Below are 15,020 nucleotides of genomic sequence, written 5' to 3' on the forward strand. Positions count from 1 at the left end.
GTTTTCTGGTGCTCTGCGTTCCTGCTACCAATGTCAGGCTTATTGGTCTATAATTCCCTGTTTTCTCTCCACCTCTCTTTTCAAATAGTGGGATAATCAACTACCCTCTAATCTGTTCCAGAATTTAGAGTGTCTTAAAAGAATGCCATCAATGAATCCACTATTTCTAGGGCTATTTCCTTTTGGACTCTGGTATGTAGATCATCAGGCTTTTGGGGCTTTATCAGCCTTCAATCCCAGGAACTTCCGCAACACCAATTCCCTACTAATACTGGCTTCCTTCAGTTCCTCCCTCTCACAAAACCTGCAATATTTCTGATACATTATGTGTGTCCTCTTTTGTGAGGACAGAATCAATGTATATATCTAGTTGGTCAGCCATTTTTTAAAATAAATTCCCATTTCTCACTGTAAGGGACACATACTTGTTTTTAACCAATCTTTTTCCCTTTATATACTTATAGATCTCTTCACATACCAACTTGCATTGATATCAGTCTGTCTGAAGCACTTTAAGGCCAGGGAGGTATCTTTGTTACTGCTACGTGCTTCCTGATTTCCATTTCTGTCCATCCCCCAGGATGTTTCTAGACCGTTTCTGCCATCACCTTGCACCTATTGCTATTCCTTAGTCCCCTTATGCTAGACTTGTGCTTCAAACTCATGTTTCGTTTATGATGACAGCAACTCAATGATATTTGCAATAAAAGCAAAATGTGTAAAGTTACCAAGCTTTGGTTTATTTGCTTAAATATAGTAAGTAAAAATTGATCTGGACAAAAACTCAGCCCCTTATCGCTTTACGTCACAGAGGCTTTGACTCATGTATTCTAACAACATCCGTAAGTAAATTCATATAGTTTTATCTTACCAGTGTGAGACGTGGGTGTGAGAGGTGTCTGTGGTGCTACTTCTTGATTTCCTCTGAGCCTTCCAGAGGCAGTCGAGGGTAATCCTCGTGCTGCCGGATTTCGACCGTGCCTCATTCGTTCCTCTCGTTCTCTCCGTTCACGATCATCGTCAGCTGCTCTGCTGGCCCCCTAAAATGATCCAAAGGGGGAAAAAGGAGAGGAAGAGTCATTTCTGCTGAAACGAAAATCATTTTCTTTACCTGAAATCAGTTGCAAACAACTCAATCTGCTGACTTGTCTAGCATTTGTTACTGTCAAGGCAACATTCTGCAGTTTCACACCTTTTTAAAATCCATTCTGCTTTTCTGTTTGCACATCCAAAAATTAATAATCTTTCACTTCCCACACATCCATCAATTACCTTGTTGTCTATTCATTTAACCTGTCTATAGCTTTTGCATCTGTGTCCTCCTGTGAACTTATATTCCCACCTAGTTCTGTTTTGTCAGCAAACAGATGAATTCCCCATAATTGCTTTGTCCAAGTTATTAGTATAGATTGTAAATAGCTGAGGATCCAGCACTGATTTCGCAGAACTCCACTGATTACTGCCTGCCAATATGAAAATGCACCATTTATCTCCACTCTGCTTCCTGTCTGTTAACCAATCTTCTAATCCAAGTTAATAGATTATACCCCACTCCACATACATTTGTTACTTGCATATTAGCCTTTTTTGTGGCATCTTAGTATTGTGACATCTTAGTGAATGCCTTTCAGAAATGCAAGTGCATTACATCTACTGGCTCCCCTTTATCTACCCTACGAGTTACATCCTCAAAAAACTTTAATAAACTTGTCAAAGATGATGTCCCTTTTGTAAAACCATACTGACTTAATCTGAATACAGTATGATTTTCCAAGTATATTGTTAAAGCTTCTTTAATAAGAGATTCTAGAAGATAGACTTCTATCTAACTGGTTTACTGTTCCTCATTTTCTCTATCTCTCTTTTCTTAATTGGAATGTTACATTGGCTCCAGCAGATTGGAAGTTAGCCATTCTAGAATATAGGAAATTTGGGGAAATTATAACCAGTAATCTACCATCCCTACAGCTATCTCCTTTAGAAACCTAGGGTATAAGTGATTTTTCAGCATTTGCTCCCTCAAGTTTCTCCAATACTTTATCCTCAAGTTCTTCACTCTTATTAGCCGCTTGGTTACAGTGCACTTTTCCACTAGTAGAAAAAACAAGAACCAGAGGGCACAACCTCAGGCTAAAAGGACGATCCTTAACAACAGAGATGGGAGGAATTTCTTCAGCTGGAGAGTGGTGAATCTGTGGAACTCTTTGCTGCAGAAGGCTGTGGAGGGCAGGTCATTGAGTATCTTTAAGACAGCAGTAGACAGGTTCTTGATTAATAAGGGGATCAAGGATTATGGGGAACAGACAGGAGGATGGGGGATGAGAAAAATATCAGCCATAATTGAATGGCAGAGCAGACTCAAAGGGCTGAGTGGCCAAATTCTGCTCCTGTTTTATGATATTTAAAACTGTTGAATATCTCTGCCAGTTTGTCTTTTCCCATGGTAATTTTTCCTGTCTCTGCCTCTAAGGGACCAATAATTTTTTTTTTGCCATTCTCCTTTGCAAAATCTCATTATCTGTACATTCCTGGTCAGTTTGCTCTAATTTAATATTTTCCTCTTTTTGTCTACTTTTTAGTCGTCATACGCTAACTTCTGAAACACTTCTCAGATTTATGGCAATTCTTGGCAACATCTGAAAGAATTAGAAAAGGAACATAAAAAGACGATAAGGAATTAAAAGCCCATAACTCAATTAAAGAGCTAATAAAAGCATGAGTGGCTGAATAGCCATCTTCTGTATCCTATTGCCTGGAATTGTGTGGCTGACATTGGCAAAAATAGTATTTATTCACTGCAGAGGAAACACTTACGAAATACCAGAAGATTCTGCCCTTCTTTCACTAATTTCAAGGGATCTCCAAATCCTTCTGGACAACCAAAATAAGGCAAGGCTCTCTATTCTGGTAGTTCAGGTAAACATTCCTTCTGATAAGGCTAACATTACTTCCTCCATTAGCACTTCACTGGAATTTATACATTAAAAGCCCTTGAGTGAGGCTCAATCATAGCCTTCTTAACTCATGAGATAATAATGCTACTAACAAACCAGGATTGACGCAAATACTTTCAAACGATGCTAAGCTAAGGGAAGAATCAATCCTGTTGGCAACAACATCATCTGGGAAGCAGATTATACTTCTGTTTTATTTTTCCATCAGAACTTTAAATTTATGAGATATGCACAGGACACTCGGCTACATCATCAGTATTAAGCACAAAACGTACAAATTTCAGCATGTTCCAGTCAAAGACATAGTCATAGGAGAAGCCTTGGCGGTGGAAGAGGTTACGAAATAATTGCCTCAAGTAAGAGTAGTCTGGTTTGTCATCAAAACGCAGAGAGCGGCAGAAGTTCAAGTATGTGGCAAACTCAGCTGCAGGGAAGGAAAAGGACAGCAAATTACTTATGTTTGCAAGCCTGATGGTGCAATGTGCTCAGAAAGTAGTTATTTTCACATTGAGACAAAAAAAAATCAAATCCAGCTGAAACGTGTAGTTCATTGGACATTGTTAATACTTCATACCTAATTAATCTTAATGAAAATCTTACACGTAGATCTTTCTTTAATTCTGTTAAATTTTCTGGACAAATGTGAAGTAATGCATTTTGGAAGGTCTAATACAGATCGGAGTTATACAGTAAACGGCAGAACCCTTAAGACTATTGACAGGCAGAGGGATCTGGGTGTACAGGTACACAGGTCACTGAAAGTGGCAACACAGGTGGAGAAGGTAGTCAAGAAGGCATACGACCTGCTTGCCTTCGTCGGCTGGGGCATTGAGTTTAGAAACCGTCAAGTCACGTTGCAACTTTATAGAACATTAGGCGGACGTGGAATATAGTGTTCAATTCTGGTCGCCACACTACCAGAAGGATGTGGCGGCTTTGGAGAGGGTACAGAAAAGATTTATCAAGATGTTGCCTGATATGGAGGGCATTAGCTATGAGGAGAGGGTGCAGAAACTTGGTTTGTTCTCACTGGAGCCACAGAGATTGAGGGGCAATCTGACAGATGCCCAGAAGATTGAGCAGCCTGGACAGAATATAGTCAGAAGCTTTTTCCCAGGATGGAAGAGTCACTTACTAGGGGGCATAGGTTTAACGTGTAAGGGACAAGGTTTAAAGGAGATGTACGAGGCAAGCTTTTTTTTTTTACACGGAGGGTGGTGGGTGCCTGGAGCTCGTTGCCGGGGAGGTAGTGGAAGCAGATATAGTGACATTTAAGGGGCGTCTTGACAAATACATGAATAGGATGGGAATAGAGGGATACAGTCCCCGGAAGGGTACGTGGTTTTCATTCAGTCAGGCATCATGGCCAGTGCAGGCTTGGAAGGCCGAAGAGCCTGATCCTATGCTGTAACTTTCTTTGTTCTGTTCTTTTCATTGTTTTTTGATTGTTGAGAAGACCTTCAGGGTTCATGAATACAATGACCCTACCTCCCCTAACAGAAACTATGGGATCTACTATAATGTGGGTTCTAAATGGAAGGAATCAAAAGAGAGAAAATATTACAGGAACAGGATGGAGAAAAAGGGCTTGGTTAAGGTACTCTGCCAGAGAGAGCTAGTGCAGACATCATGGGCTGAATGGCCTCCTGCCTCACTGTAGGGGTTCTCTGGTTAGAATGAGCATTAGAAGTAGGTGCACCAAATGAATAGAAAAATTGAACACCACCTACGTTGTTCACTCTTGGCTGCCTCCAACAGTTCTGGTTGCTGGGGGAGATTGGCGGGGGAGGGGTATGTCAGAATCTCAAATCCATAAATAGCCTTTCAGCTCTTTATTATGCTGTTACAGTGCTGTAAGCGTTCTAACCTAGGTCAGTTTTCTAAAATTCTTGAGATATAATACCTTGAAGGACTCGATGTGGAGTGTAACTGAGCACCAATAGGAACTCATTTCAAGGATAACATGTTAAGCAGACCAAGGACTTCTTTCACAACCATCACATTTTGGGAATTAATTACTCCTACCAGTTTGTACATTGTAATCATGAAATAATATAGACTAATTTGACATCTTAATACCACAAATTAGAAACAGATTGCTATAACAATACATCAGATGGCCACTTGACCCCAGTAGTTCAACAGCACAGATCTCCATGTAAAACTGTCAGAAAGACAATCTTTATACGTACATGAGTAACCTTTGCAGAGTACTTCAATGGGCGTTGACATTTTCTTTTCACTAATGCGTTCGTACTTCTGTCTCTTTGTTGCTGCTTTCAGACCTTGCCAGGGCAATGATCCCAAGTTAAAGTACATCAGAACATAGCCCAAGGACTCCAGGTCATCACGGCGGCTTTGTTCTGGAAAAGAGGCATGTATGTTAGTATGGGACACCATGACACTACAATCAGGCTGGAAGCTACCAATTTTGCAATCAGCACTGGAAATTGATAATGAAATTCAGTTTGTAATCTTTTACAGTTTATACAAATTTTCAATGTGAAAACTTCACAGTTATCAAACTGTTAACTGTTTCACACAAGTTTACCCTAGTACACATACTTCAAAGTACAGATTTTCTTCTCAAACTCCAACGTCTATAATTGAGTAAACATATATCTGCTCATACACAACAAAAGACTGACACATATTTAGACACAGTGCCTTATCACATCTCTCAGACATCTCCAAATATTTCATACAAGGAATTTCTGAAATGTAATGACAGAAAAGTGGGCATCAGAGGCTCAGCTTAATTCCAACAAGCGCAGTGATATGAGTTACAATTCAATTTTGACAGTGCTGACTGAAAAAAAAACACGTTTGTGGATTGGAGATTCCATCAATCTAATATGGTTGTAATACACAAAGAATATTACAATATACCTGACGGTTTCTAACTCACGAGGTAAATAAGAAGTGTAAAACTGCCTACCTATTCCCAAATGCGTATTAATTGAAGCGTATCGAGCTGTTCCTGTGAGGTTCTTATTTTCACGGTACGGTATATGTTGGTGCGTTCGTGCATCTCGGTACTTTTTTGCTAGCCCAAAGTCAATAATATAGACCAAGTTGCCTTTTTTTCCCAAACCCATTAGGAAATTGTCAGGTTTCACATCACGATGGATAAAATTTTTTGAATGAATATATTCAATTCTACTGATCTAAAAAGAAGAAAAACAGTTTTAGATTGGAAAAGTCAGCAAGCTCACATGCATTATCCTTTTGTATAGAGCGGAACCATCAATCCTTGCATCCAACTTTGAACGAATGGCACAGCCCACCCTTTATCAATCCCACTTGACTTTCCATGAATCTTGAATGATACAGCATCAGTAAGATCCATCGACCCCACATGCCCAAACTTGCAACGGTAACTTGGGGACAAAGCAACAATTAACTATTAATTCTAATTTGGAGTCAAAGTTTCAGTTACAAAATTACTTAGTGAACATTTTTACGAATTTCAAAATACATAAAAATTCATGATCCAACCTAGTTACTTATATTAGAATTGTTTTAAGCCAAAACTATTGGATGAAACAAGCTATTTATTTGGAAGGCTGTATGTAGTAACATCACACAACTCTTCCCTCAATCTAGCTTGGTCTCTTTCTACAAGGATAAATTTCCCTACCTTTACCACTTTAATCAACTTATACCGTATGTAATCAGGCTTTCCTGCTCTTCATTGGACTAACTTGGCAATGCTACACCCACCACAATCAATTGGTGTCTGTGGAGCAAGCATAGAGCACAATCATACTGCTGAGAGTGGACTTTGATATTAAAGCCAGCTACGAAGACACTGAAGTGTTCATTTTTGAGATGAGAGGACAATTGAAAACATCTGTTTAGACGTGGCAACTGACCTTGAGCTGCACATCATTAATGACCGTGGGAATAATTGTGGAACTGGACTCCCGAGATATTGGTACTTTTGCATCAATGTGTACCCAAAACAGCTTTCACTGAACTAAGGGGTACCGTAATTAAACCTGTGTGATCAATCGAGAGCCTGATAGGGTTCATGGGAGAGTTCATGGGGTTCCATCTTTGCTCCTTCATCTTTCAACAATTGGAACCACGAACACAGGGAAACAGTGATTACTAACCCTTCTTTTACCACTTGAAGCCCTAACGCTTGACATTGCTTGATTCCCTCTTTCACAAATCTCTTCAATTCAAGATATATTAACAGTTGCTGGAAAGGAAGACACATGTTATATCAGGATATTGTTCATGGGTGTAAAGCAAGCTGAAGAAAAAATATACGGATTGCATCTTTAGTTGACCAATCCACAACAAGAACACTAAAAAGCAAGCAAAGGACTGTTTCTTACCATCTGGTCAGCAAGGAGCAGGACTGTCTTAAGGCTGAATTTACGAGAACAGAAGTTAAAGAGATCTTCGAGACTTGGTCCAAGCAGCTCCATCACCATTACATTGTAATCTCCCTCTGCACCACACCACTTGATGGTGGGAATGCCAACTACACAAGAAAAAGACTTAAGGCAGGTGGAATCAAAAGTGAACAAACACTGCTATATGAACACATACATCAGATCTTCGAAGGAAAGGCCATTTTCAAATTACAAGGCACAACTTGTGTCTGAAGACCATGGAAGTGTCCAAGTGCAAAATTAAACCTTTTCTACCAAAGTCAAATATTGGGAACATTTCAAAACTGATAAAACTTCAAGGTAGTTTATCGGCAGGACCATCCAAAATAGAAAATAGCACAGAAGTATATTTTCCCATTCATATTTCATATTATGTCACCTATTCTCTGGATAACTAAATTATCCAAGTTTTGTTTAAAGAAACTAATTTAAGGTTCAAAGGAGCCCTTTCTCATTTAGTGAGCTAACTTGGTGGTCATAAGCTTTAGGGCTAAATACCATGCAGAACCAGTTCACATTCAAATTTAACTATTAAAATCTCTGATGCAAACCAATAATCCACCCATCAACTTCTCTTCAGAGACAATTTGATACAATAGTCTTTAATGTTTTCTACAACAGTGCCACCTTCTGTCCAACAAACACTGCTATGGCAAGGACAATGGCGATCATTTTTGGCAGGAAATAGCTGGGATGTAGCGTTGCAACACTTGTGACTGTAAACAAGTTTAAACAACTTTTCATTTGTATGAGGTTTCTTAAAACCACATCCGCGAGTAGGTCATCACACTTAATGTTTTGAAAACTAAGGTTAATTTCAGACCTCAAATGAAGCACGATAAAAACCAAACCTCAAAATGGCAAATCTGCTTGATCTTTTGTTCACTAGTAGTTAAGTTACTGGGCTAAACAAAGTTAGGAGCAAGTTCGAATAGCTTGTTTAATAGAGAACCAGAATTCAACACCTAAACTTCCCCAAACACACTTCCGCTCAAGACTCATGTTACTGAACTTATAAATTGTATCTGTGCATAAACATTACATATGATTTTATTGGTCTGCAGTGCTTCATTACACTGTCCACCTTGATTGCACTTGTGAAAATGTTTAAAGGAAACCAAAGGAAAAAACTGCTATAATTCCATGTGTACACTGCACCTAAGAAATCAAAATTTTCTGTAAACTTTTGAACTTGACTGAGTAAAACATAACTAAAAAGACTTTAGTATCATGAAGAAAACTATTGCGATACCACAGTACTTTTAAAAACATGCTAGTTGTTTTCCACTGTTTCAACAACTAGTAGAGAAAACAGGTGAGACACGTATGTAAATGTATCATTGCATATACAGACTTCGTTAAAATTGCACAAATCTGCTATTTGAAAGCTGACATGAGAAACTTAAAATTAAACTGGGGGAGGAATGATGTGTGTCATGTGATGCAAGTGTGAGAGAGACTGTCTTTTCAGAAGCTCTGACTCTACTCATCTTTTAAACCTGTCTTTAATTTTAAATCAACCCATTATTATTTGAAACTGCAGAGAAAATGCTGGAAAATCTCACTAGGCTTGACAGCAGTGGAGAGAGAATGGAGTCAACGTTTTAAGTCTGGATGACCCTATTTTTATCATAATTATTTGATCCTAATGTGTGTAATCTGTGCAATGTTCCTGGAAGATCCTTGCTAAATTTTGGTGATGCGGAACTGAGTTAAGACAAGAAAACCCTCGTTTGATCAAGGTGGTCAGAGACAGCCATTATGGGCCCAGCTCATCAGTTTTGCTGATAAGAGCGCCCATGCTTGGCTGTGTCGTAGACACTGAGATGATGACTGCTAGTGTGAGAGGACAATGGTCTCAGCTCCCCAGCACTGACTATTGGTACCCACATTGATGAGCTGTGAGATATTCCAGAGAATGGGTGAAACAGAGAAGAGAATCTGGTCAGTTGAAAGGGCAGTTTCTTCAGTGGGGGCTTACATTCAGTCTTTGGAAATCCTGCTGCATGGTATGTTGAACATCCTGGCTGACTTGGGGAGATGAGGCTGTAAAAGGAGTATCCCTGCACGTGGCTCCCCCATGGGGAGCTGGGGATGAATTCCTGGCCGAATATGAGAACTAGCCGTCATGCTTTTACAATCTTGGTTTGAAGGCTGGATATTAAGTTCAACAGAGCACACTGTACCCAGTCCTCAAGCCTGGGTTCAGCTGAAGACTCCAACCACTGATCTTCTGTTGTCTGGTCCTCTGTCTTCATCGAGAAGGGTGGGAGGCAGCCGATGCAATGGGTCTACTCCACCCGCCGGGACCTATGTTTCTCTTTACCAGGGTTTTGGGACAATGATATGACAGAAGTGCACAGGCTTCGGTAAAACTCTGGATGGGCCTTGGATGTTGCTTAATGTTCCTGTCATTGCTTTGGCCTTTTCAAGCTCCGTGAACGGTTATATTATCCTGCAGTTTGTCATTAATCCTGAACTTTGTTCCTTTGCGATTATAATCCTCATTTTGAGATTTTTTTTAACCTGACAAAGGACTACCTATGATATATGGGTGCAAAGGCACTTGTCGCCTGCTATCCTGCGAAAATCAGGATCCCTTAATTCTGGACTGTATCTCCTCTAATTACATTCTTGTATTGACTCAGTACAGGGCAGTTTACATACTGATGGGGGCAATCCTATAACTGAGCTGAGACAAATTTCGGTGATTATCCTGTTCAGATAAATCTTGAATGTATCCCCTGTAATTTCATCTCTCAATTGGTCCACTTATGTGATTTATCATATCGACAAGAGTAACCCTGTGAGTGAACATGGTAGCAAATTTTTGCTCATTATTCTGGTGAATCCAGGAACAGCTATTTACTAGAGCTGTGAGATTTTCATCCATCTTCTCATCTTACAACCCTGGTATATATAGTGGTTGACTTAACCTGATATCCTTTATTACAATTATGGTCAAGATGAGCAACCCCAATGCAGGAAGGTGGGTAAGTGGTTTAATATGGTAGTAATGGATAGGGCCCTATGCATTCCCACAGTGGGTGAAGAAATCTCCCCAAGAACTTAGGGGCTCACATTTTTTTTGTACTTCCGTTGTTTTGGGGTTAAGGAATCCTTGCTTGTGTGCTACAATGGTACAGATAGATCACGTATTGTAGAAAAAAAACTGGGTGCTTTTCTTTTTGTTGTTAGCATCTCTGGCATTGTTGGAGTGGGGTAATTATGTACTGGTGCATGTCGCAGTATGGTTGGCTAATTCCTGGAAATCTAGCCTTGTTCGTCTGGGCTTGGCTGTACAGGTGGTGACAGTGGTTACCTGACTACTTGGCTCATGCAATGTTCAGTGGACATATTATCCTGTTATTATGGTTTCTCTGGTGAGGAGAAATGGGTTGAATCTCGTTGGTGGAGGGCCTAAATGGTACCTCTGGGTGCCTAGAGATGGGTAGTTTGCTTTGTCCAATGTCTCAGAGTGACATGAAGATACTTGGCTTGTTGGCCCATATTGTGGTGGGTCAGTAGTGGCCATGTTTATCTGGGTCAGGTGGGGGGTAGGTTAGATGGGGGAGCGGGGGCACAATGCAACTGTGCCCATGCAAAGCTACATTGTACAATGACATCTTCTATACTGAGGGATGGGGTGGCATGGTAGCAGTGGTTAGCACTGCTGCTTCACAACGCCAGAGACCCGGGTTCTTTTCCTGCCTTAGGTCATTATGTGGAGTTTGTACATGCTCCTTATGTCTTTGTGGGTTTCGTCCAGGTGCTCTGGTTTCCTCCCACATTTTGAAAGATGCGCTGGTTAGGTGCATTGACCTGAACAGGTGCCAGACTGTGTCGACTAGGGGAATTTCAGAGTAACTTGTTTGCAGTGTTAACGTAAGCCTTACTTGTGACTAATAAATAAACTTTAAAAAAAATATGGAAGCAACAGAGAGACAAATATTGAATGAGGAAACACATGGGCAAACTTTAACAAAAGCTCCAAACATCACTGATTCAGAACAGGCAAGAAAGAAGAGGATATTGCTACATTTACAAAAGTGGAAGACCATACTTGCAGTTGCTAATCTAACATTCTTCCTCATTTATTCAATTACACATTACATCATGAAGTCATGTAGAATCTGGTGCTAAGGATCAGAGGAGCTAAGTGTGTAGCATAGCCTGGACCACTGCAATGAAGCATTTATCCTGTGTTTGCAGATGTACACTATATTGATTTACTGCAAAACAGCCTCTGTGCAGACATTAAATAAAACCCTCACTATTCATGGTTCCTTAAGTCACAACACTGGGTACAAACATACTAATTTTCCCTGGCGATATTTTACTCTGAAAAGCAAAATAATGTGTTAAATAAATTCAGATTCACACTACTCAACTGAAAAACATTTTGGTCTCATTAACGCTGACTTGAAACAGTCATTGTTCCAAAACAAACTGGATATGTAATGAATGGGATGAGTTGCAGGGAGGGGAATGAAAAGAAACTCACTCCACCACAGTACTGTACATACTACAAAAGGTAAAGAAAATGTTACAAAACCAAGAATTTCACCTTGAACTGGTTTCCCAGCAAGGATTTATACAACTATCCAGCAGTGTGTCAAACAGGCAAAAAGTAAATTTTAATCTAACTACAGGGCACGGAATATAGAATGCTGAACGAAGTAAGTCAGACAAATAAAGTCAATAAAAAACTTACCACCTCCTTGCATCATCTTGTAGATCTTACTTTCAATGTGTAGCTGTGGGTGTTTGGTTTTCACACATTCCAGCTTAATGGCCACCTCCTCCCCAGCAGCAATGTCAGTTCCTGTAGAAAAATATGTGAATGTTCACTTCTTTCACTGAAAGGACAAGGCACCATGTTACCTGATAAAAATATTGCCATTTTCTATTGCATAGAATTGAAAAATAAAAGTGCTTCTTAGATATTCTTTTATCGGACAACTGACGAGAGCAATGCATACTGAGAGAATAATTAACAGATGGGATCTTGGGCTTCATAAATAGCAACCTTCATAAACTCCAATCAGGCCACCAGGCCTCTTATGGCTCCAGGGAGGAAGGATTTTGGTTGTAGCGTTTTGAGGTGGAGCAGCTGGGTTTGTTCCCCCTGAAGCACACACTGAGGGGAGATTTGACAGTGGTGTGAAAGTTTATGATAGGTTAGATAACGAAGACAAAGAAAAGCTTTTGTCACTGGCTGACTGCAAAAAGATGGGGAACACAAATTTAAGCTCTTGGGCAGGAGATGCAGGGGCCTGTGAAGAAGAACATTTTACACTGAGTGGTAATGACCTAGAACTTACTATGTTTCAAGCAGTCAATTAATGGTCCTGGGACCATTCAGTTAAATCTCCTCTGCACCCTGCTCAAGCATCCATCCTAAAGTATGATGACTAGAACTGAACACAATACTCTAATTGTGGCCTAGCCAAAGTTTATAAAGGCTTGGCATAACTTCAGAAAGGCAACTGGGAGGGCATGAAGAAAACTAACTTGCCAGATTATGGGGATAGAGCAGGGAATGGGACTGACTGGTTGATCTACTGACAGCTGACATGGACACAACCAGCAAAACTACGTTTCTTGCTATATGACTCCATGTCTCTTGTAAGCTAAGGGTTAGCCAATTTATACAGCAAATTTAAAACTAAATGAAATGCAGAAATTAGCAGTAAACTTGCAAAATTAAACCTTCACCATAAAAAGGAATCAAAGGCAGCCATGCACCAAAAGCAGTGGCTCCCAGGACCACCTCCAAAGCCAGCTGGCCACAAAGATCTGAAGAAATAAGCACCAAAAATAATAATGATTACCAACTGAAGGCTGTGTTTCTCTCTGTGCAAGGAATGAAGAACTTGAACAGCTCATCTATAGTTTGTCTAGCTACTTGACAGAAGCAAAGAAAATACTTGTACGACCATAAGCTGTGGGAATAGAAGTAGGCCATTTGGCGCATCAAGTCTGCTCCGTCAATGAAATCATGGCTCATCTGAAATAATCCTCAATTCCACTTCTCCTGTCTTATTCCTATAACCATTGATTCCTTTACTGATTAAAAATCTATCTCAGCCTAGAGCATCCAGCCACCATAGCTGTCTGCAATAAAGAATTCCACAGATTCTCAGCAAAGACATTTCTGATCTCTTGTTTCAAATGGACAGCCCCTTACTCAGATTCTGGCCTCTGGTCTTAGGGTCTCCTACAAGAGGGAATGCCCTTGTTGAAGACTCTACCTATCATCTACCCTGTCAGCCCTCAAGACAATCTTTTATGTCTCAAAAAGTGAGAGCATGATTTTTTTAAGAGAAAATGTTAATTGTCAAAGTGATTGTAAAATAAATGATTCAGTATCATAATCATAGAAACCCTACAGTGCAGAAAGAGGCCATTTGGTCCATCAAGTCTGCACCAACCACAATCCCATCCAGGCCCTCTCCCATATCCCGACACATTTACCCACTAATCCCTTTAACTTACGCATCTCAGGACTCTAAGGGGCAATTTTTAAGCATAGTCAATCAACCTAACTCGCACATCTTTGGACTGTGGGAGGAAACCGGAGCACCCAGAGTAAACCCACGCAGACACGAGGAGAATGTCTGACCCAAACCGGGAATCGAATCCAGGTCTTTGGAGTTGTGAAGCAGCAGTGCTAACCACTATGCTACCGTGCAGTAACAGGAGGAATAGTAATCAAGTCAAGCACTGCCACTTTGCTTCCACTCTCATGCACTAGCTTGCAACCTGCTACAGTAAACATGCTGTGCTTTATATATAGAAATCACTATCCCTCTCAAAAGGCTCCGGTTTCTTTTTGCAATCTAAATTACAGTTGCTTAGAGACGATTGAATAAATTCAGCAAATCATGCTTTTTAGCAGTTATGGGAACAATTACCCTTTTCTAAATGGTCTGCACCGAATGGGAAGGGGCACCAGTTTCCACAGGACAAAAATCAGTATCAAAGTTATGCCACTATACTGACATTTTTATATCCAAACCATTTTTATTCATCCTACAATTATGTACCAAAATGCACACTGGATATGATCAGTACAATTCTAAATGCATTATGAGCATGCACCCCAAAAATCATCAAAGCCAGCATCATTAATTGCATCTCACACGGCAATATATTCATTTCATTTTAAGGTTTAATAACAAGCAAATTTTGCTTGCCACTTCTGAAACTTCTCAGTTTCCAAATGCTAGAATGTCTATACAGCAGTTATACATATTACATACAAATTTGATAACCATTGTGTACTCAAAATTTCTGATGCCACACAAGCTATTGGGATCTAAAAGGGCATTTTGTTCAGTACTAAATGTTTACCCTTATACACTGAAATTTCACTGACATGAAGGGAAATAGTATATACGATAAAAGGTAGAACTATCCGGAGTATAGATACGCAGAGAGACCTGGGGGTGCAAGTGCACAAGTCCCTGAAGGTGTCGGTACAGGTGCAGAATGTGATGAGGAAAGCGTATGGTATGTTAGCCTTCATAGGAAGAGGTATAGAATATAAGAGTAGGAGTCTGATGTTGCAGTTGTATAGAACGTTGGTTAGGCCTCACTTGGAGTACTGCGTCCAGTTCTGGTCGCCGTACTACCGGAAGGATGTAGAGATCCTGGA

The 15,020-nt window shown here is 40.1% G+C and overlaps 1 protein-coding gene across 3 annotated transcripts in view; it reads right to left on the reverse strand.

Annotated features, from left to right (window-relative positions):
• The window catches only part of LOC145356292 (casein kinase I), a 51,070-nt gene that overhangs the window by 17,727 nt on the left and 18,323 nt on the right, over positions 1-15,020 (reverse strand). For all 3 annotated transcript variants that reach the window (XM_080208856.1, XM_080208859.1, XM_080208857.1), the window contains exons 2-7: positions 12,075-12,185; positions 7,301-7,449; positions 5,893-6,121; positions 5,147-5,317; positions 3,230-3,378; positions 872-1,040 (exon numbers count right to left, since the gene is read on the reverse strand). In XM_080208856.1, coding sequence (XP_080064982.1) covers positions 872-1,040; positions 3,230-3,378; positions 5,147-5,317; positions 5,893-6,121; positions 7,301-7,449; positions 12,075-12,185 — 978 coding nt within the window. The remainder of the gene's footprint in view (positions 1-871; positions 1,041-3,229; positions 3,379-5,146; positions 5,318-5,892; positions 6,122-7,300; positions 7,450-12,074; positions 12,186-15,020) is intronic.

Source organism: Carcharhinus amblyrhynchos, chromosome 21 (assembly GCF_965287045.1).
Source record: "Carcharhinus amblyrhynchos chromosome 21, sCarAmb.v2.hapA, whole genome shotgun sequence".
NCBI classification, from domain to species: Eukaryota; Metazoa; Chordata; class Chondrichthyes; order Carcharhiniformes; family Carcharhinidae; genus Carcharhinus; species Carcharhinus amblyrhynchos.